The sequence below is a fragment of the Carettochelys insculpta genome, chromosome 1, assembly GCF_033958435.1.
Source record: "Carettochelys insculpta isolate YL-2023 chromosome 1, ASM3395843v1, whole genome shotgun sequence".
Lineage (NCBI taxonomy): Eukaryota > Metazoa > Chordata > Testudines > Carettochelyidae > Carettochelys > Carettochelys insculpta.
Window position 1 is genome coordinate 301,706,699 of NC_134137.1, and position 23,913 is coordinate 301,730,611.

The 23,913-nt window shown below is 42.0% G+C and overlaps 1 protein-coding gene across 2 annotated transcripts in view; it reads right to left on the reverse strand.

Moving 5' to 3' along the window:
• The window catches only part of TMTC2 (transmembrane O-mannosyltransferase targeting cadherins 2), a 383,570-nt gene that overhangs the window by 226,604 nt on the left and 133,053 nt on the right, over positions 1-23,913 (reverse strand). For both annotated transcript variants that reach the window (XM_075012210.1, XM_075012200.1), the window contains one exon: positions 13,479-14,049. In XM_075012210.1, the coding sequence (XP_074868311.1) occupies positions 13,479-14,049 (571 nt within the window). The remainder of the gene's footprint in view (positions 1-13,478; positions 14,050-23,913) is intronic.

The window sequence follows — 23,913 nt, forward strand, 5'->3', positions numbered from 1 at the left end:
AAAATTGCAGGACTCCAGTGAACAGCAAGTAAGAAATAATTGCTACTCAGGAAGCATCATGAAAGAAGATGCAAGACTGGATATTGAAGTAAACACCAGAATAGTAAGAGCTAAAGAAGAATTCTGGAAGAAATAAACATCTCAGGAGAAGAGATATGAACCTGAAGACTAAAATCAAACTCACCTTAGAACTGGCTGTGAAATCTGGACAGTCAAACAATAAACAATAACGATACTGCAAGCCTCTGAATTATGGTGTGGTATGGGAAGAATTCTGAAAATAACCTGGATATCACATAACCATCTCGAAAGTACTAGAACACAGCAAACACTAGCCAGAGACCTTATTTAAAAATGGTTTGAATGGCAGGCAATATTTTGGGAGTTGCAGCAGCCAGTGCACATTTACAGGTACTAGATGGGAAAGAGAATAGCAGAATCACACAAGTCAGAAAAAAGATCATCCATCCAGCATGTGGCATTGCTGGGTGGAGCTTTATTCAGGTCTCATTTGAGCAAAGTGTCATACAGATATGTTCATGTGGTGGTCTATTCTATTGCCAACTCCACTGGCCTCAAAGACACAAACTATGCCAGGCCTTGTTAGTCATCTGTAATTTTCAAAGGTGCAAGAGGTCCAATCTGGATTGATATGTGAGTATTCTGCATTTAGGCTGGCTGGAAAATAACTAAGAGGTTTCACAATTTATTTACATCCAGATGCAGACTGACATTGTAATTTTTCAAAAATGTTCATGAAATGAGAGAAAAATGAGATTCTAGAGTCTGGTGATTATGACATTAGACTAAGAATTTAAGCGGTTCAAGTCCCTGTTTGATTGATCAGGTTTACTCAGTACTTGTTAAAAAACAAACCACTTACACCTCTACATACAATAAGTACTTCTTTGAAAATGTTGGTAAAAAAAGGGTTGTAATTTGGAGGGAGGGGACACGCATTAGAAAGCCTCAATTTGATACTTTGCTTAAAATGTAAAACAGAGGAATCATTTATGAAGAGAAGGGTATGCATTTTAGGCAAAAAACTAGAACAATCTTACACCCTTTTAAACCCTGGTGGCAAGCGACCAGGGCGCTTGCGACCGGGGCTCTTGCAAACAGGGTGACTGGTAACAGGCGGGAGTTTTGAGAGGGGAGTTTAGCCGGAGCTAGTTACTTCTAACGTCCTTAAATCTTTTATAACATCCCCATCTGAAACTTTTACTTAAAAACCCCATATAGAATTAAATTAAATCAGAGGAGGAAATGGAGGCAGAAGACCAGCAGCAGATCAGGGGCTATCCTGTTTATTGCGTCGAGTGTAATATGTATGATTACCTACCCTGTGGGTGGGTGGTGTATGTGTGCACTCGATGCAAGGAGCTCCTGGCCCTCAGAGAGCGAGTGCAGGCTTTGGAGACCAGGGTGGCTGAACTGGAGGAGCTAAGGGAGACAGAGAGCTATGTTGATGAGGCTTTCCGAGACGTAGTAGGGCTGTCCCACCTTCGCCCCGATGCTGTTAAGGAGGATGAAAGGCTCAGGGAAGGAGAGCAGTCAATGGGGGCAGAGGGAAACCATCCCATAGTTGGGACCCTCCTTCCAGAGGGTGCTATGGTATCCTCTCGCGCCGAGGATACCTCTCTGGGACAGGGAACGCCAGTTGTTAGAAAGAGGCAGGTGTTAGTAGTGGGTGATTCAATCATTAGAAATATAGATAGCTGGGTTTGTGATGACCAGGAGAACCGTATGGTGACTTGCCTGCCTGGCACGAAGGTTGCAGATCTTTTGAGGCATCTAGACAGACTTGTATGCAGTAGTGGGGAGGAGCCGCCGGTGGTCGTGGTACATGTAGGTACCCATGACATAGGGAAGGTTAGGAGAGATGTCCTGGAGGCCAAATTTAGGTTGCTATGAAGGAGACTGAAATCCAGGACCTCTATGGTGGCATTCTCAGAAATGCTTCCAGTTCCACGTGCAGGGCCAGGTAGGCAGGCAGAACTTCAGAGTCTCAATGCGTGGATGAGATGATAGTGTGGGGAAGAAGGGTCTAGATTTATTAGGAACTGGGGACACTTTTGGGGTAGGGGGAGCCTATACAGGAAGGATGGGCTCCACCTAAACCAAGGTGGATCCAGGCTGCTGGAATTAAACATTAAAAAGGTCATAGAGCAGTGTTTAAACTAAGAGATGGGGGAAAGCCAATCAGTGCGCAGAAGCACGTGGATTGGATGGAGACTTCTCTTAGGCGAGACTCCATTGATAGAGATTCTCTAGAATTCAGTCAGAAAGAGAAGAAGGGAGATGAAGTATGGGCCAGAACAGATGAAAAAAAAAATCACATATAAAAGAATCCAATACGTCAGGGAAGGGCAGGTATATGAATAGTGGTGGTTTTTTAAAGTGCTTTTACACAAATGCTAGAAGTCTGTCTAATAAGATGGGTGAATTAGAGCACCTTATATCAAAGGGTCCAGAAGAAGACAGCCTTGGACTGGGAGCTTTGGGGAACAGCAAGTATCAGTGGCTTGGAAGTAAAGAGAATAAAGAAGTGTCTTTTCCAACGGTCCTAAACTCATGGCCCCCTGGGCCATCTACAGCCCAAGAAATTCCACAAGCTGGTCTAGGCATGGCTGCCAGCACATGAGTCTCTGCCCTAGGGGAGAGAGGGGTGTCCATACTCTTCCCCAAGCTTAGCCTATATTTTGCCCTCATCCTGCCTCTTCCTGCCCCACTTCACCCTCCCCTCTCACTGAACCCCCTCCCTGAAACTCCCTCCCCCGAGGGACATGATTTTGCGGATTGTCTGGGGGGAAGAGGGCTGGTATGCAGCAGCAGCAGCAGCAGCGGTCCCCCCCCCTTGCCCTACTCACCACAGAAGGAAAGCGGAGCAATGCAGCAGCCTCTGCTCTGGCCAGGCCAGCCTGGTTACTCCACTTCACCATGGCGACAGCAAGCAGAGGGCTGGGCTGGGCTGGGCTGGGCTATGGAAGCACACTGGAGCAGAGGTTGCTGCATCACTACACTTCCCTGCACTGCCTGCCACCATGGTAAGTTCAGGGGGAACCCTGCTGATGGCCCCACACCACTAACTTGAGTATGAGGGACCATCCGACCCATTGAATGGTAGTGGCAGCCATGACAGGGCATGCCTAAAGCACAGGGCCTGGAGCAACCACCCTGAGCTCATATGGATAAACACAGCTCTGCATACACCTCCCCCAGGCCACAGGGATGTTCCAGCACTGACGTAGAGTTTGAAGCCTGAAGCTGCTCTAGCCCACAGTGTTGCTGATGATGGTGGCAGGGACCCCCAGACAATTTTAAATCACCTTGATGGGGTCAGGGGAGGTGTGAGGACCCCTACCCTGGCTAGGGTCTCCCACAGCCGGGGGCGGGGGGGGTGCCTGCTGACCCACTGAAGATCTGAGGACTGGTATTCTCCCTAAAGCAAGTTGCATTTGAGATCCCTGGTCTATTCACATGAATGTGAGAATACTGCAGGCCCCCTGCTGCCACCGAAAAGGAGCAGAGAGTCCAGAACACAGCTGCCCCATCAAGAAATGCATGCAGTGCATATATATTTCAGTATCTTCATGGTTTTGTACAGGTATATAACTGCTGGAAAAAATTAATTCACAGATGACTAGCACTGAATACAAGGGCACAACAACAGAGTAAATAAGACCCCATTGGACTGTAATGCTCCAAATCTTTTGTTTACTTCTGCAAATATAGAACTCTATACAGCACACAAAGCTGGTCTTTCACAGCTTATTGCACTTCCATGGGCAGTTTTTTGTTTAGATGGAAAAATCTGGCCAGAAGTCAGGTGACGTTTTAAAACTAAGTCATTCACTGCATGTCGTGGGGCTAGTTTGGAACTTATTTTCACTACGAAAAGCTTTCTATAAATAGTTAGAGTAGTTCCAGTCTAGTAATGGGCTCACTGCAAGTCCAAGAGTCCATCAACACACAACTTTGCAGGAAAAAGGAACGAGTCATATCCCCCTGAATCAGTGAAGCAGCCATCAACCAATCAACCTAGTATATTCCGTAAACTGATACGTTTCATCTAATCTGGGGCTTTTATTATTTCCTTAAAGCAGTAAAGGCCAGATTATAAAGAAGGCAGTGATACAAAATGACAGAAGCCAGAGAGAGGGGACCCCTCCCAACCCCACTCCCCCCACAAAAAAGCCCTGAAGTTGACCTTTAACTGCGGTGGGTGAATCAACTCAAATAAGAAACAAGGTCAGAGGGCGTGCTTTACTTGAAGACTGAAGCCTGAAGCTGATGAATTAAGTTCAATGTCCTTCACTTGCAGCTATTTTAAACAGTTAAATAAGAATGCTGACTGTAGTGTAGCCAATCACAAAATGTGGTTTTGTTTTTCATTTTCAAGCCTTCTAAAAAATCATTAAATTTTATCTAATGCACAGAAAGCTCCATTTCAAATGAAGGTGGTGCATACCAACCACAACAAAGGTTGCTCCTGACCATAAGCGTGAGTAATGTTCTATCTGGTGGTTAACCACGTCATTCATGGAGCAGTAGGTTTGCATGGTTACCTTAAATGGAATATAAGCTTCCTTTTTCTAAAACAAAAACAAAAAAAAACAGTATAGCAATGAGTGTAACAGCACAAAAGGTTATATAATGCATCCTATGGTTCCATCTGTGGTTCATGTCAAGTTACAGATACCAGTAACTAATTCCATATGTGAGACAGACCTCCCAGGAGAACTTTTAATCAAATGAGAGATGGGAAAGAGAAATTTCCTTAGTTCAATATACCAGTCCCCTAGTATTAACAATATGTTGCGCTACAAAAATATTAACATACTGAAGCATTGGAATGCACATGTGATATACATTTCAATTTAGATAGCGTGTCTACCTAAAGCTCAAAGTTATACATATATTGTATTATGGTCCAGCCAAGAATGTTACTGCTTTCTCCCTCTTTTTTAACCACTAGTATTTCCTTGCTCCATTCAACCATTTAAAAACAAAAATAAAAAAACAAAAACAAAAAAAACAAGGTACTAAGAGTTTAAATTAGCTTTATATTACTAATTGGACAGAAGACTACATATTGTGAAATTGATTAATGGCCCTGTTTGTTCTCAGGTTGGGGATTGCAAGTACAAAAGGATTAGGCCTCTATGTATTTGCATATTTTCTGTAATTACAAGCTTCACCACAGCTCTCTCCCCTATTGGTTTTTTTTTTCCCCCCCATATTTTGTGGTGGTTTAATTTATGCTAGTCTGTCTGCTGACATGTAGAATCATTTGATACATATGATATATTACAAATCAAACAACCTAGATTCTATTTGAGTTAGCATGAAAAGCTTAAGGTCTAAAAATGTTGGGAATGAAACAAAATACCACCTTTCTTCCCTACTGACATGAAACAAACTGATGAATTATCCCAACTTGGTTACTTTTTTGACTGTTCTCACTTTCACATATTAATTTACAGCTTTGTCAAAGTACACTTCCATTAAGAGATGCTTTAGGGTTTAGCTATAAACATGCTCTTAGAATGCATCTGAAGAAAGAAAAATCTGGCTGTGAATGGTTAGTCATAATATAGCTGTGTGTATCAAACTGTGTTTCAGACAAACTTTTCAGTTAGCCAAGAAGCCTGAATTTGTCTCACACACTGGGATGCAAGAACAGTTGACAAAAAGAAGGAAAATGCTTGGAGTCAAATTCTACCGAATAATGTGCATCTCCCATGAAAGCCAATGGGATCCATCCCATGTGTTACAGGACAGAATTCAGGTTTAAATAGACAACTATAGAAAAATATTGCCTTGTATGTTTAAAAATGTAAATGCATATAAAAACAGATGTCAGGTAACAGACAGCACTTTATCTGGTTTGCTAGTGGTTCGGCTTTTGCAGCTACTGCATCAGCATTGTGAAGCCCTGGCGTTCCAGTAAAATCACTGTGTCATGTTACCGTGTGTTTGTCGTGGCAAAGCAGCACTACAGCTAGTCAAACAAACATAGTAACAGGAGTATGACTAGAGGGCAGGTGATAGCTGTCCCGCAAAAGCAGAAATCCTGCTTTTACCTGCGACCAGGTTTGAGAAATTTATCTGACACCAGCTAGACCAAGGACAAAAACTGAAGTGCAAAAATATCTGTGCTGACATCTCCCTGCCACATTCCAGACCTATTTTAGGTATTTTAAAGCCCTGCCCCCATTAGTGGAATATGTGGACACCTGAAATTTTAATGAATTTATTCTCAATGCTCCTGTGTGTCCAAGAAGTCTTAATATCCCTGAGTGATGCACAAAGAGACAAAATGACTTTTTTGCCTACAGCTACACAGGAAGCTAGTGGCAAAATAAGGACTTCCCAAGTACCAGGCTAACACCCTGAGCACCAGGCCTTACTTCCTCTGTTCCTTCCACCCTGCAACTTACAATATATTAGTGTAATAATATCCCACATTGTGTTTACTGTTAGTCACCCTTTAAATAATTTAACACATTTTTAAGATGCCCATTTCATACAACCACTTTTCCTCTCTAACGTGTGATAACATAACTTTTCATGAAGTTTCCTCTTCAGTGTCTGTTTCCTCTTTCCTTTCATTGCACACACAGTTTTTCACATACAAGTTGAACCTCTCTCATCCAGCACTGACGCCGGATAAGAGAATGTGATGGATAACAGGTGGTCAATATTTTCTAGTACATTACCTACACTTCCATTGCTTACTAGGTTCTCAGACGATGTTTAGGGGTAAATTACAGCTAAATAACAGCACAGAACACGGAAAGCCCAGACTGGTGGCTGTAAACAAACTGTATGGGACAATGGGAAACATAGCCAAACCATGATAAGTGGTTGTCCTGCTAAGTAAAATCAGGATGGATTACAGAGTTCACTGGATGAGACTCTTCTGGATTAGAGAGGTTCAACCTGTAGCATAGCACAATAAAAATGATCCAATACTTCTATGATTGTCCATAACGGTCTGAGCAGAAACTGAAGACCGGACAAGACACTGGTCTGTTTTCACTATAGTCAAGCCTCAGAAAGCTGTAAGCAGCAGGGACATTGGAGTGATCCGTCTGCAATCTGGATATGACCACACTCAATTCATGTGTCATTCGTTATCCATTCAAATCACAAGAATTAAAATATGTAAAATTAATAGTGTAGTAGAAACTTGGATCGTGCCGATAGTGATGACCTTTTTCCAAGAAAGCTTCCTAGATGCTCGGGGTATTTTCAATCTCGGACAAGGGAATATTGTTCAAAACCCATAACAATGGAGAACTGTTAGTGGGAGGACTAATCCTAACGGCTCCTTGCTGGAGACCTCAAGCCTCCGCCACACCCATCCCAGGAAAGGAGCAATGGAGAGGTCCTCCAAGCAGGCTAGAGTGGTTGCATAGGAAGCAATCATTCAGGGCCCAGGAGGGCCATATAAAAATGGGTGGCAGAGAATGATGGTAAGAGCTGTTGGGCTGAGTTGCTACTAGGAACCGGAAGAAGGAATGCACATGAAGCTGCTTGAGGGAACTGTTGCACAACCACAGGTTGAGGGGGTGGGGCAGAGCCCTGGGGAGCAAGATGCTCCTGATTGGCTGATCAAACTGAACTGAGGAAAACTTGCAAGCAATGGTCAGGCAAGTACTGAGGGAGTTCCTGACTGGCTGCAGGGACAGGGTGAGGACTGAGCCTGGGGAGGATCCCAAGAAGAACAGTGTATCCTGGTGGGAACCCCTGGGGATGCAGCTCCATAACAAGGCTTAAAGACAGAGCCCCAGGTGGGGCTAGAGAAACCACTTGAGAAACACTAGAAGGAGGTCACCAGAGAATAAAGGAGACACATGCAACCAGAGGGACTGCTCACGAGAGTTGACTGCAAGCCCTGTCACACAAACTAAGAGCTAAAATAAGTTTAAAATAAATCCACAATTCAGAAACTAGTGAGAAATCTCAGATGCACAAAAATGAGAAAAGCTGGAATCCGTTTTGTTACAATCCGTGGAACAGTTTATGGGTTAACATTGTGTCTAATATATTTTTATTCTTTCCAATATTCACAATCAGCACCCTATTCCATATCAGTAGCTTTAAATGATATTTAAAAAATGGTAAATTCCTGCCCCTACTGTTGTCAATAGAAACTTTATCTTTGGTATCATTTGGAGGAAGCTTTCGTGTTAAGGTCACTTATCCTGTGCTACAGTCATCCTTGATATTACTTTAGAAGATGCACATAAAATCATTTCACACCAAAACAGCAGAAATTCCTTGCACTTCCCTACTTCTCCCCCAGCCCCCCAATGCCAACAAGAAGCCAGGAAACATATTACAAAACAAAGCAGAAACTACAACAAGCCCCACATCCAAGTGACTCTGCTATTCCCAAACAGCCAATCAACAGGTTTTGCAACATGCCCAGAAAATTATTTCCAGCCCTCCAGTGGAGGAATATTTTTCATCTCATCACAGGGTTAATCCTTCAGAGAACAATTGTGTGAAATGGTAAGACTCAAAGTGCACTCAAATACAAAACAGTGTTGACAACTGTCTTCTAATGCTGCTATGCAAGTCTGAATTGTGTAATGTTAGAGTAAGCAAAGCACAGGGGACCTTTAGATCAGTGGTTTTCAACCAGTGTACCCCAACATTCTGGTGTGCTGTGGAATTGTCCAAGTGTGCCATGAAATGTTGTCAGTTTCCCTGCACTGCTGCTCTTTGCAGAGTTACGGGGAAGGGTGGGAAGGAGTGGTGGCTGATGACCTGTGCCAGCTGGAGCTGAAGCAGAAGGCTGCCCAAGTCCCAGCTGGTGTGGGGTTTGTCAGTTTCCCCCAGAGCAGCTCTTTTCAGAGCCACTGCAAGGGGAAATGTTGGTCTCGCAGCCCATTCACACTTGGGAAGCAGCTGAAATGGCCCAAACAGGCTGACAGGGAGCCCACCCCCACACCTGTACTGGGGCAAGGGGAGAGGGAGGGCAGGAGCCTGTTGGAGCTGGAACACAGTTTAAATGCTTGTGCCTCCTCCCCAACCCCCACTTGAGTAAAAAATGGGTGTGCCATGGAATTGTTTGTCTTATTGAAGTGGACTGTGTTACTGAAAAGGTTAGGAACCACTGCTTCAGAGGACTCATTTGCTTTAGCCTGCCTTTTAAACAGATCACTGTTTTCCTTTAATTTTATATACGCTAAATTGCAACAGTTTCCCCCTTGCAGAGGTTTTCAAACTTTATTGCACTGTGACCCCTTCTGACAACAAAAACTACTACTACACAACCTTCAGGAGTGGGGAACAAAATGTGAGCTTTGGCCCCAGGCAGAAGGATGTAACCTGAGCCTGCTACCCAGGGCTGAAGCCCTCAAACTTTGGCTTTGCCCCCCAGGTGTTAGTAATTCAGCTTTGGCTTCAGACACAGGTGGTGGGGCTTGGACATCAGCCCGGTATAATGCCAGCCTTGACACCTCCATTGAAAGAGGCTTGCAACCCACTTCAGGATATTAACTGTTGTGGAGCTCACCTGAGTGTTTAAATGGCTGAAGGGAAGTTTCTCTGATGTTGAGGAAGCTGTTGCTCAAGCAGAACTGTGCCTGAAGAGGGGGGAATACAAAACAGAGCTGCCTAAAGAGGCGCACAAGGATATTAGAGAAGAAAGTTGTATTCTTAACATAGAATTCAAAGTGTTACATTTATTATTATTTATACATAGACTCCCATGATATTCATTATTATCCCTGGCTTCTGGGAATTTCTAACCAGCACCACTGTCATACTGGGAAGTACATCCCACATTTCTACTGCTTGGAAAAATGAGGCACAGAGATTCACTGGATTAGCCCAAGTTATAAGACTTTCAAGGCCACATGAAAAGAAGCCAGATCGCCTTACTTACACCTGACAGATGGTCTTGTCCATTGCCAAGTCATTACTGAACAATGCTGACAAGTACCAGACCTATGGCTGACACCCTTAGGGACCACACTAGATAAGCCGCCTCAGTCAACCACGGATAACTACTCTTAAGGGTTATCAAAACAAAAAGCAGTCAAGTAGCACTTTAAAGACTAGCAAAATAGTTTATTACGTGAGCTTTCGTGGGACAGACCCATTTCTTCAGACCATAGCCAGACCAGAACAGACTCAATGACAATCAAGATCTATCACATTCTCTGCCCCCGACCCTATACATTAGGCCCATAAAACTGCCCAAGAAGGAGATTAGGTTGGTTTGGCGTAATACCCCAAGATGAATTTCATCAGGGCCTGCTAACTTCAATAGATTTGACTTACCTAAATATTCTTTAGCCTGATCTTTCCCTCTTCTGACTTGCTCCCATCTCCCTTGTTGTTAATATTATTAGTGTTAGTAGTATTTGGCACCAAATTTCCGCTTTAGAGAAGACAAGCATAATAGGTGTTAAACAGCTCAGCATTTTTAGATGTCGTTGTGTTGGTTGTTAGCACTCCTTGCCAGCTAAGTAGAACACCTATATTTTTCTTGGTCTTCCTTTGCTCCTAATGTAATTAAACAACCTCTCCTCACTTATTTTTATCGTTCTTGCTAAGTGCTACTCATTTATGTCTTTGTCTTTCTCACGTTGTCCCTGCATACTCGTACTAAAAGTTTTGTACTCTTCCTTAGCAATTTGTCCATGTTTCCATTTTTCTAAAGGTCATTAAAATGCTCCTGAGGGAACTTTATTGGCCTCTGACCATTCTTCCTAGCTTTCCTTTGAACTGGGTTAGTTTGCAATTATACATTAAATATTGCCTCTTTGAGAAACTGCCAGCTCTCCTGAACTCCATCATCCCTTAGATTTTCTTCCCATGAGACCTTACTAACCAGTTCTCTCAGATTGCTAAAATGTGTTTTTCTCAAGTCATTGACCTTGTTCTGCTGCTCACATTTCTTTCCTCATTGTGAAATCCATTACTTCATGATCACTTTCACCCAAATTGCATCCCACCTTCAGATTTGAAATCTAAGAGCATTCAATTTTTCAACAGTAGTACTGCCTAACGGTTGTCCCACAGTTCAGAATACTTGTGTGTTGTCCAGAGGCTTTTTGAAATATAAAATATACAAAATAACCAAATTGTTGCCCTGTGACCATTACTGCTGCTTCATCTCTTTGCTTGGAATTTTAGTCTTAATCTGTAACTGAATTTAGTACCAGCACCAAAAACAGAAAAAGTTGCAAATACACAGGAGGACAGAACCAAATATCAAAGAAGTCAGGGCATTAGGGATCAGCGAAAATGCAGGAAGAGTAAGTCTTAGGAATAGTTACAATATTTACAGAACGTCAATAGCTTCATTAATATTATCACCTTGGACACCTCAAAGTCATATCTATATTCATCTAGATTTATGTATTTATTTCACATGATAACTCACATGTACATTGAGCAAGTCTGGCAATGCATCAGAGTATTTTCTGTTCGTTTGCACTGGCAAGTTAAGGGAATCACAACTCTCACACTCTAGGTACAGGAGCTGGCTCAAAAGAATAATGCATATTTCAGAGGAACATCCTACCCAACATACAGGATGACTGTAGGTGGTGGTCCTTCCACAAAAACAGAAGGATTTTTAAAGAAGGATTGGATTCAGGACTGAACATCTCATAATCCAGATTTATCTCCTCATGTCCTTGTGACAAAGCCCTGTACATAGGAGCAACCCATCCCTGGCCTACAGCTCTCCTGAGAAGCTTTGCCATGACCCATGCTCCCTGTGCATCTAATATACCTCTTCAAAAGCAAAACATCCTCAGTGTTATTTGCCAAAAACACAAACAAACAACATAAATGTAACAAAAAATACAATGACATGGTATCCCTTTATGGTAAACAGGAAATCCTCCACTAGGGGAAAGGAAATAAATCCCTCAGATACCAATCTGGAGTGGATGGGATAGCACCAAACAGCAAATCCATCATCTAAAACTGTGTTTATTTCCACCTTGATTCCTCATAACTGTCCTAATGTTGGTTATTCCCTGGAGTCTAGCATCAACTGCTGACTTTCAGTCCAGGTGTGAAGACAGAAATGGGAGAAGGATCCATGAGAGGATTTTGATCATATGAAAGGCATGTGAGGAGCAGTGGCTTAGCTTAGTTTCAAATTTGAAATGGTAGGGAATAGGTACACAGTGAAAATAAACAAAACGAAAAAAAACAGTTTTATCACTCATTTTCTTCTATGGATAACGAAATATTTTCCAACACAATTATGTACCAACCATTGGGGAAAAACAAATCACATCATGCAACTTTAAAACATTGCTGTTAATAAGTATATATAGTTCTTTTTCCACACAAGTCACTATTTAATGTTCTGGTGCTGTCTGTTCGTGAGCTCTGAGAAGCGCTCTTACGTTTTCAGACTTTGAATAAAAAAGCGTTTAATGTAAGTTGCCATTAGTTAAGCAAGTCGACACTTCACAACAGCTTAGCAGAAGACTGGTGGGGGCCACCTTGTCTGATATGTCTTTATAAACTCAAGGCAAGGACTTACCTCTTAAATTGAGCTGTAGTTTAAGCCTGGGAAATTCAAGCATTTCAAGAATTTCTTTTTGTCTTGAATCAAAACAAAAAAATGCCAAAATTTTCCTTAAAATGTCATTTTCAAAGTAATTCATTTCAAAAAGGATGGAGACTTTCATTTAGAATTTTATATCAGATGTGAAAAAGTACTTTGACCTTATAGAACTAAGCATTTTGATAATGTACTATCTAAAATGGTGAAACTGATATGTTCCCGTGAAACATTTTACTATTTTTAAATCTGCATTTTCCAGTGGGACACAAACAAGTATTTTTCGCCAGCTTTTCTGTTACTCTATGGAGCACAAACCCAATGGAGCCCTGGTCTCAGATGAGACATCTAAGCACTGTTGTAATGTGAACAACAGAGATGACTTCTTTGTTTTGTTTGTGAGCCACTAGTTACATTCTGAGAAATATTTCTTCTGGAAAGGGTTTGTAATACATCTGTATGGCAGCTCCTACTACGGGGAGAAGTTTGTTGAACCTGAACATTAAATATTCTGTCTTTGCTTCAGGGAGGCTTGTAGATTTATAACAATCAATGCACTTGTATACTCAACCACAGTAAGCTGAATTTGCAAGATATAAGGAGACTTTATGCAAAAAAAAGAAGGACCCTACCAAGAGCAAGATGGCAAACAGAGTGGGAAAGCTGGAAGAGATAGGAGTGAATGAATGAAATAGCTTCCCCAGCATGAAAAGATGGGTAATAGCACCTGGTTAAAGTGTCAGCCACAGATAGAAAAAAAAGATAAAATAAAATATTGAATGGTTTTCATTATAACTCCTGTGCTTATTTTGTAGAGGGCTGACTTCCCTACTAAGCCACACTTGAAGATAAGGTTTGCATCTGATTAATTTAGTGATTGCTGTTTTATTTGGGGGAAAAAAAAGGCAGGAAGAGAGTCACTTACTTTATATATAGAAGGAAAGATTTCATGCATTTTCAGCCTGTGAAACACAAAGATGTCATAAACTGCTGAAACAGCTAGAACAGTTACTCCTTGCTCTTTCCACAACATGCTGCAACCAGCACAGAGTCCCGTACCCAAGATCCAAACCCAAGTGCTGGCTGAGTAGCTTCTTGTAGAGCAATGTTTAATGTAACAAATCAATGACAGCAGAAAAAATAAGCAGGCTCCAACATCAGCCCTCCCCACAATTCCTGCCACTGCTTCGGTGTGGATGGGATGAGATGCAAACAGCAAGCCTGCAATTAATGTCCAATATCCATCCCCAAACAAGATTCGGGAGAAGTTTGTGAAAAGCCCTGTGACTGCAGCATGTAGGAGGACATTTACAAGGTGGTAGCTCCAAGGGTCCATGCCGCCAATGGCATGGTTAATGCGAAAGGAGAGTGTGCAGAGAGGTCGGTAGGACTTGTGACTCCCACTGTGGGTGAGGAGGGTTCCCCAGAAGTCATTGTAGAATATGTGGGTCCACGGGGTTTCTGCCAGAAGATCCTGGTTTGTCTTGATAGCTCGGCTATTAAAAAAATAAAAAAAAAAAAGAAATGAACCAAAGGGTAAGAAAGACAAATGAGAAGATACAGTTGTATTATTACAGCAATGTAAACAGGTCCTGGTTTTGTTATACTTCATGTTGTGCAAGTTAAAGAATGCCATTATGTCAATGCTATTTTACATTTAAGTTTTGAGTTTTACTAGAGTACGAGAGATATTAAAAGTGTCTATCTATTGACTTTTTGCTAAAATAAATTTCCATATAAATTGGCTTTTAAAATATTAGAAACAGATGTTATGCAGAAGCCATTAAATTAAAACACCCTTCAATGACATTCATCTGATTCTAACCCGGGAGCAATCGCTTAAGATTTGATGGGTTATAATTAAAATTTGAAAGAAATATGAAAAAAACTGACAAACATGGTTGAAACAACTGATCCTCAAGCGATTCAGAACTGAAACCTCAACTGGCCTTTCATATTCAAATTTTTATTTAGGTGTTAGAATGAATCTTGCTGTCATGGCTGATTCATAACATGAAGTCACTGGATGTGTGCAAATTTTGTGCTGGTTCAGTACCTGGTTCATAGGACTTCCCTGTGTATATTTTGCCTAACATAGATTTCTCAGAGAATGCTACAGGTGTGGCCAGAAGGCAGAGTATGTGAAGTATACGATTCCACCTTTTCTTTGACTATCTTAAGATGGATATTTTGCATTTTAAGATGTATTACTCTGAATTCTATGTTGTGAATACCTTCCTGGTAAAGCAAACAGTAGGGTAAGGACTTCATTATGCCTACATTCAATTCAATTAAAAAACCTACGCAACATAACCTTTGCAAAACAAATTTATTTTTACAAATCCAGTAATCCACATTTACAAATCACAGTATGGGAGGGTTGCCAATCGTCCAACCACACAACCCGTGTCCTGTCCCTCCCCTCCCCTACCTCTTTCCCCAAGGCCCTGCCCCTCCCCTCACTCCATTCATCACACTTGCACCAGACTGGACTAGGGGTGTGGGACGGATGAGGGCTCTGGGATGGAACCAAGGGGCTTGGAGTGTGGGCAGGAGCTCTGGGCTGACCCTATGGCAGGGCACTGGGATACAGAAGTGGGCGCAGGGTGCAGGCTCTGGCAGGCCATTTGACTGCGGGAGGGGGATCAGGGCTGAGGCAGAGTGAAGGATGCAGGCTATCAGACAGCACTTGCTTCAGGCAGCCCCCATTTGCCCCCTGCCTGCCCTGGCTCCATGCCCCTCCGAAAAGCATCTAGCACGTCCTGTGGCTCTGCTTGTGTAACTGCCCACAGGCAGACGTGCATACCTGCAACCTCTGGAGCTTATGCAGGCACCTCTATGGCTTGAGCTAAAGGCCAGCTGGCTCTCAGCTTAGGCTGTAGAGGGCACTTATTCTCTCTCTGTGAAGTGGTCTAGGTACCACTACATGGGACAGTTAACCACACCTAGGTGCGTGGCTTACACTTGGAGTCCTCATGTGCAGGCACCACTGCCACAGCTTCCACTGGCCACAGTTCCCAGCTAATGGGACCTGTAGAGTTGGCACTCAGAGTGGGGGCAGCAGGAAGAGCCAGTTGGCCTTCCCACTCAGAGGCCCCAGGAATGTCCAGGTGGACCACTTCCAGGAGCCACACAGAGCCAGGGTAAGCAGGGAGCTGCCTTAGCCCCACTGCACTGCCAGACTTTTAACAACCTAAAATCTCTCCTTTTGGCTTCAGTAAGCATCCAGGAAATCAAGCCTGATTCCTGGAGACTCCCAACGAAACAGGAAGGCTTAGCTATCTGTGATATCAGAGATAATAGACCCACACAGCTTGAATAGGAACAGAGAGGGAGCCATGCTAGTCTATATACTATCAAAACAAAAAAAAAAAGTCAAGTAGCACTTTAAAGATGAACAAAATAATTTATTAGGTGAGCTTTCGTGGGACAGGCCCACTTCTTCAGACCACACAGCCAGACCAGAACAGACTCAATATTTAAGGCACAGAGAACCAAAAACAGTAATCAAAGAGGCCAAATCAGAAAAAAAATGATCAAGGTGAGCAAATCTGAGAGTAGAGAGGTAGAAGGGGGGTGGAGGAGAGGGAAGGTCAATAATTACATTAAGCCAAGTATGCAAACAAGCCCCTATAGTGACTCAGAAAATTCCCATCCCAGTTCAAACCACGTGTTAATGTGCCGAATTTGAATATAAAAGACAGCTCAGCTGTCTCCCTTTGAATAGTGGTGCGAGTCTGTTCTGGTATGGCCATGGTCTGAAGAAGTCGGTCTGTCCCATGAAAGCTCACCTAATAAACTATTTTGCTAGTCTTTAAAGTGCTACTTGACTGCTTTTTTGTTTTGATAGCTTGAATAGATAGCAACTGTTCAAACAACAGTGTAGCCCCAGATGTGAATCAATCTTATAAACTTCTTGTTTCAAGATGCCTTGTTCTAAATACAAAAAAGGCAGAATAGACACAATTATCATTATTAGAAATGTACACCATGGTAGCACCCAGAGTCCAATCATACCAAGGCTACATGGTACTAGGAGGTATACAAATGCAGAGTCAGTGATGGGCCCTGAGAAAGACTCTACAACTAGCTATTCTGAACAAAGAAAGACTATCTTCCTAAATGGGACTAAATTTACATAACAGATAAGCCTACACATTTATCAAAGAACACCACATGGCATGAAGAGCCACAGCTAATGCAATGCTTTTGCCAACTCGTATTTATTTGCACCAAGCATCTGCTATACCCATTTCTTTCCTGGTGCACAGTCACCAAAGCATGCCACAGTCAGAATACAATCAGAGCAAATAGATGTAGTTTTTACTTCACTGGCAAGGCTTCACAATTTGTGAAAATCAGATTTTAGAGCTCCCTGAGCTCTAAAGGGAAGGGATTGAATCCTAGACCCACTGAAGTCTTATAGCTAAAAAGTATGGAGAACTTTATCTGTGAATCAGTAATCCTGAAAGAGAGTTGGGGTTCATGATAAATAATCAATTGAACATGAGCTGCCAGTGTGATACTGTGACCTCTAGAGGTGCTTGGAATAAGGGCAATATCAAGGAGTACACAAACTACAGAACCTTTGTTTGGCACAGGTTTGACCATTACCTGAATGCTGTGTCCAGTTCTGTTGGCAACAGTTCAAGAATGATGTTGATTAACTGGAAAGGGTTCAAGATGATTATTAAAGAACTGGAAAACATGCATTACAGGGAGAGCACAAGGAAGCTCAATCTATGTAGCTTAACAAAGAGAAATGTATGGGGTGCCTTGATCAGTCTATGAATACCAAAAAACAGAAATTTAATAAGAGGGATCTTCAGTTTTGCAGACAAAGGTGTATAAGAAGAGTCAGTGGCTGGAAGGTGACACTAGATAAATTAAAACTGGAAATAGGGCATACATTTTTAACAATGTGGGTAATGAATCACTGGAACAACTTATTAAGGGCTGTGATGGAGTTTCCACCAAAAGAAACTTAAATTTTCTTCTGAAAAAGGTACAATGTATTTCAAACCAGATTTGAGACAGGGAAGTCCACTGGCCTGTGTTATGTAGGGTTAAGATCAAAGGTCCCATCTGGCCTTACAATCTATGAAGTTGATGGACAAACTTTCACCGAGGGCAAAGGAGTCCAATTTCCACCCAACATGTTGAGAAAAGAATTACTAGAATACTATGACTAATTTGCTCATCTCAGAAGTAGTTTCAATAACTTCACAAATGAATTATGCGTATTTCTGATTTTTCCATTAAAGTCAGTATTACTAATCTCTGGAAATATTAAGCTGGTATTAGAGAAGGTTAGAGAAGGTTCTTCTTCAATAGCATGGAACATAGATACACAGCAATACGCTTGTCCAAATTCACCCCTTCCAAATACACACAAAGCCAAAAACCAAGCCTTTAAATTGAGACATGAGATAGAAAAGATCTGAAATTCAGACTGAACATAGATGCTTTTAGTGCAGAAATGTATTTCAACTAAAATAAATATAAAAAGTGGTCTCAGGAGTCTCATATAGGCCATCTTAACTTTTGTCATTATTTTAAGGAAGGGGTGTGTGTGTGTGAGAGAATGCACATTTTCTTTAATACAAAATGTTTATACACTAAACTGCAGCAATTCTATACAAATATAGGTTGTACCTCTAAAAACCTGGGACAATCTAGTCCAGCAACAACCGCGGTCCATCAGGGCCATAGACGTTGCTGGACCAAAGCATTCCAAGCTGGCCATGGTGGTAGTGGGGCCAATATCCAGCATCCTGGCCAGGGCCGGCATCCATTGCAGGGCCGGAGCCAACAGTGGATGGATCACTACAGGAGCCTTTGAAAGGGGGGATTCGTGGCCAGAGCCTGCAACAGGGGGGCCAGACCCAGAGCCATGTCTGGGGCTGGAGCCCTCAACAGCAGGACCACACCTGCAGCCCACAGCTGCCAGCAATAAGACTGGTGGTAGAGGATCCAGCAGGGCCAGAATTGAGGCAGCAACTGGCTGGGGGACCAGTGGCAGGTGACCTCCACTGGTCTGGAAAATCCCCTCGTTCAGACCAATCAGGCCCCAAAGGTGCCAGCCCAGGGAGGTCCAACATGTACTCTAAATAGCAGGTAGTTCAGTAGTTTCATTTTCATGAAGAACATTACTCCATTGCCTTTAGACATGCTTACTTACCGCCTGCACAGCCTTTCCTCTCTGGGCACATGGAGCTTATGAAGAGATCGCCATAAATCCTTTAAACATCTGATGATGCATCTTAAAACACTTTTCATTTTGAGTTCTGCTTCTGCCATGTATCAGGTTGCCTAGGTTTGTTTTCCCAATCCCACATAGGCTTTTTTGTTTAACTGCTATTAATAGAAGACTTATTTTGAGGAGTTTGAAACGGGGAAAGCTTTGATCTCCTGCTGTGTACTCCTTTTTGGAAAACTGAATAGATCCAACTAGACCTAGCAACAAATCTGTCATAACAGTCCAGTTTACTGGTCTTTATCTGCAAGCTTTGCTTAAAAATTTTATGTGCAGGATTGATCACACTGCTTGAGTACAGAATCCGCATCACATCGCTGAAGTTTCAGCAGAGCTATGCTGCAAGAAAGCAAGATACCAGATTCTATCATTTTCCAGCAAATTTCTTAAAAATTAAAGACCTTGCTGGTTCCACAGCATTTACTTGTTGGTTTAAGTCACCTCATAGTCCACCTCCTCTCCACTCCTAAATCCATAGTACTAACAAAAACTCATTCTCTGTGATTATATTTTCTGACCCATTTACAAGTAGAGAGACCTCTTAATGCTCTGGAGTGTAAGGAAACAATTCTACAGAAAGTAAGTGTCCTGCATCTAAGAGACAGTCTCCTATAGGCCACTGGCTAGATACCACTGTTTCACAATTTGCAATCTAATAAAAAACATTCTTGGTCAACATTTTTGTCTTTCCTTTCACAAAAAGATGCAGGAACATAATTTCCATATAAACATTAGAGGGACCCGGCAGTACTAAGGTATATCACAAAATTCAAGTTTTTAAGAAAGCATGAAATAGGTAGTTTCACTATTCCTACTTAAAGATACACCACAGTACACAAACATCCATACAATACGTAATCCCCAGAGATCAGTGAAGAGATGATGGAAAACGGGAAAGATGTGAATTTTAAAGTAAGATGAAATATTAAAAACATGTTTCCTAAAGTGGCAGTGAGTTTCTGTGCTGTTACGAAACAGATTTATACACTCTCAGTCCTAGGAAAGAGAATAATTGGTATACATTACAATAGCTTAGTAAGGTTTCAAGAGGCAACTTCTTGGATCTACAACATTTACTTATCAAATGGTCTAGTCTGACCATTCTGAAAACTTACCATATTTCTTTCAACTACACAATTCAAAACATGCAGTGGCTCCAACTTGAGAATCATATAGTAAGGCAATCCAGACCCCATTGAGAGTACGGTCTGGGTTAACTAAACCAGGGGCAAAGTAGGGGGTGGGCATAAGGGGTGAGCAGCACAATTGGCTGCTGGGTCTCAGGCTCATCCATCTTATTAAAAATGTTGAAATGTTACTGCTTTTACTTATGTGTATTCGCATTTATATACCAAATAAAGTTTTTACATTCTACATACACTCATCCCTCATTAAACGAGTACTTTATTTACAAGTACTAGCTTAAATGAGAGACACCGCGGCCTTAACCCCCCCACCAGCCCCACAGACCCAACCTGCAGCAGCCTGAACCCCTGTTCCCCCACGCCAACCAGCCACCAGGTTTTAACCCTCTCTCCCACTCATGTCCCCAGAGTGTCCCCAGCCTTTTACCCCTCCTCAACTCCCCCTCAACTCAAGGTTCACTTACCTTTCAAAAGCAGCACCACCTACTGCCAGTCCTTCACTGATTTAGGAGCACTTGGAACAAATCAGAGACTGATACATGTATTTAATGGTAATTTAGTGTCCCTCTTATAAGTTTTTGTCCACGAGCAGAAAGTTGGGAACCAATTGTGCTCGTACAGCGAGGGATGAGTGTACTGGTTTTCTTACACATACTAAAAGGTTTACACACACACACACACACACACACACACACTAAATTTCTGTCACTTTGGATTACATTAGACAGATTGGGGGCGGGGGCTGCTAATTGCAGGCATGAAAAGTGGGGCCTGAACGTAAAAATTTGCTTACCCCTGACCTGAACAACAGGATAGTCATTAGCAATGAGGAACTTTGCAGATACTAACTAAAACCTGAATGACAACATTGATGATGGCAGAAGAGGAAGAAGAAAGAGTTGAAAGTCTATGGCTCTTAAGACACTGATTTAATTATTTATGGAATAGCATAAATGATATTCTCAGAGAAAGCTGATTCTCTTGAACCTCTGTTAAAGGTACAAGGGATAATAAGTGAGGGATCATAACAGGAACTCACTAGCAAGAAGAGACTAGCAAAAGAAGAATTGGAGGATGCGAGCAGACCTCAATAAAGAAGAGACCATAATCCCCAGAGACCTGAAAACACTTGTCCCCAAATTCAAAAAAATAGGTAAGAGGAAAAAGAAACACATAGCCCCAGACATTTATTCTTATTTCTACACACCCTCATTGATTACCATTTTAAGTCAAGAGGGCACATATAAACAAACTACTACACCTTATAATATGTGCCAGAAAGGCACTCCAGGGAGCAGTTACTTCCAACTCCTTGGAGATGAACAAAAAACCATAATACTTACTATCACCATTGCTGGACTGAGCTGCAAGGATATTCACTAAGCGAAATTCCCTCCTACTTTCAGCTTGCATGAATAGTTAGCATTGTGCATCTTAACATTCTCCACAAATAAAAACTTTAAAGGAGACTTAATAAGCAGGCTTTTTTGTTTGTTTTGTTAAATATTATATTAAGATACAAAGAAATACTTTATCTACTCTCACTGATCCTTAGAAGCCAATTCAAGTGCAAATTTAAGAGCAGCTCTTCTTAACACCTTGGAAAGCAATGCTGACATGTTCCATTCACTCTACATTCTGAGTACTGCACAAATGAAAAACAGTATTAAGTATAAACTCTGAGATAAATAAAAACTACGGAAAGTCATATTAGCACTGTCTTCTCTCTGCTCCTCTCATACTAATAGCCTGCTTTTGGGTTACATCCTGCAGATTAGTCCCATCTTACTAACAGGCACAACAAGGAAACTCCAAGGGCATTTGCAACTCTGAGGAACTGTAAACCCTAGTCTCTCTAAAAGGCAGCAGGTCACAGGGGAAGTCATTTTTCAAAGCTCCAACACAACCGGCATATTTGCTTTCAGCCAGCCACAGAAAAGATCTGCAGACTTGTTCAGAGAACCTACTTTCTTCAATTTTTAATGTCTGCCCACTTCAGACATCCCAGGAGAGCGGGATGTCTTACTCATAGTATCAAAATGGATTGGGTTTGGGGGAAAAAAAAAAAAAAAAAGTCTTCTAATCAGCCATCAACACATCTGAGAATGGAAGTCTCATAAAGACAAAATGCTCTGATCACAAAACGATTCGCATCACCCCATCCAAACAAAAAATCTGTCTTTAGCACCAACTACAGAATATTTGTTTCCCTGTATCTGTGCACACCTAGGAGTAAGAGCATGACTCAAGAAAGTGTTTCAGCGAACTCCAAGAATGTGAATGATCCAATTGTTCACACTAACAAACATCAACAGATGTTTTTGAAATTAACAGCTACACGTGTCCTAAATGTATATGCTGGTGCTAAACTGATCCAGGTGTTATCACCAGGGTAAAAACCAGATGTGCTATTTTTAAATGATTTAACACATTGAACCATGTGTCCAGATTCAACATTGCTAATGGCCCACACATGTTTAAAATGAATGTCAATATTTGAAGTACAGATCATATTTTTACCGAAAGGAGAACACCTAACTACATACAAGAGGCTGTGGTCCCACTTAGGCTCATGTCAAACAGACAAAGGTCTAGCAACTATACTGGTAAACCACCATTTTTTTTTATTCCTGAGATCCTTTTGGAATCGTGTACGTCAGGCCTCTGCCACTAAAACCACTGGCAAGAGTTATTGATACTTTACAAACGCAGAAAAATGATCCCAGTGCATATAATGTCTTAACAGCTGAGCTTAGCTTGAGTCAGTCAAGTGTTTAAGTACCTATAAGCACTAAGGATTTGGGAAAGAATAATCAAAACGAGTTTAGTATTGTGATACAACACTTAAACTTTTAGGCACCTAGAAAATTACAGGACCAACATTATATTTCACAAAGCCTGTGCTAAATACCTAAACTCCCAGTACAAAGAATAGGCAGAGATAGGCCTCTTAGCCCAAGATACACAAAAGCCAGAACATTAGGTAGGGATCCACCTAACCTAGCTAATGGAAGATAGTGACATAGCACCCTTGTTGCATTGCACAGATATACTTGCATCTGTTTAAAAGAAAAAAAGCTGCAATACAGAAAAACAAAGCCAGTGTAATGAGTATAAAAAGATTCACCAAGGTCACACTGACAACTACACTGTAAAGGGATATCGTTTTTATCTAGTCCACAAGTCGGCAACCTGCGGCTCTAGAACCCCATGCGACTCTTTAAGGAGTCATTTGCAGCTCCAGGCACTGACTCTTTTGTGGCTCCAGATGCTGGAATGAACCCACCCTGCTGCCCCTGGAACAACAGTTTGTATCTCCAGCCTTGCCAGTGCTCAACTCTCCCTCCTCCTCCTCTCACATCTGGGCAGGGCAACAGGGGTGGGACTGGCCTTGTTGCTATGCCTGTATGTTTCAGTGCAACTCTCCCAGCAGGGTCCGAATCCCATCTGGGCTTGAGCGGAGCATTGTTTGGCAGGCTATGGTGAGTGGGGTCCTGATCCAGACAGGTATGGAGCACTTTGGGTGTGTCTTTCCCCCTCCCACCCTGCTTTTCACATGAGGATTCTCAAGTGCTTTTGGTTCACAGCTGAAGAGAAATTTCCCCCCTGCCCCGCATGCACCACCACCTATGCTTGCATTTGGGAAAAGGTAACATCTGTTTGGCAGTGTCATCAGTTGCTTATGTCGAAAAATAATATGAGGGAATGTGTTTAATGTATTTTAATTGTCTTTGTGATTTAGTAACTGGAAATAAAAGAGATGGGTAAATGCTGTATTGGGATACAATAAAGAAGTGAGAGACTGGGAGAAAATTAGTAACATGTTTCAAAAAGAGACATTTTATAATAAAAATAGAAATGTAAGATCATGAGCTGTGGTTTCTGTACAAACGTAAAGATTACTATACTGTGTGCGCCTAAATTGACACCCCCCCCCCGCCCCCTTTGGATTCCCAATT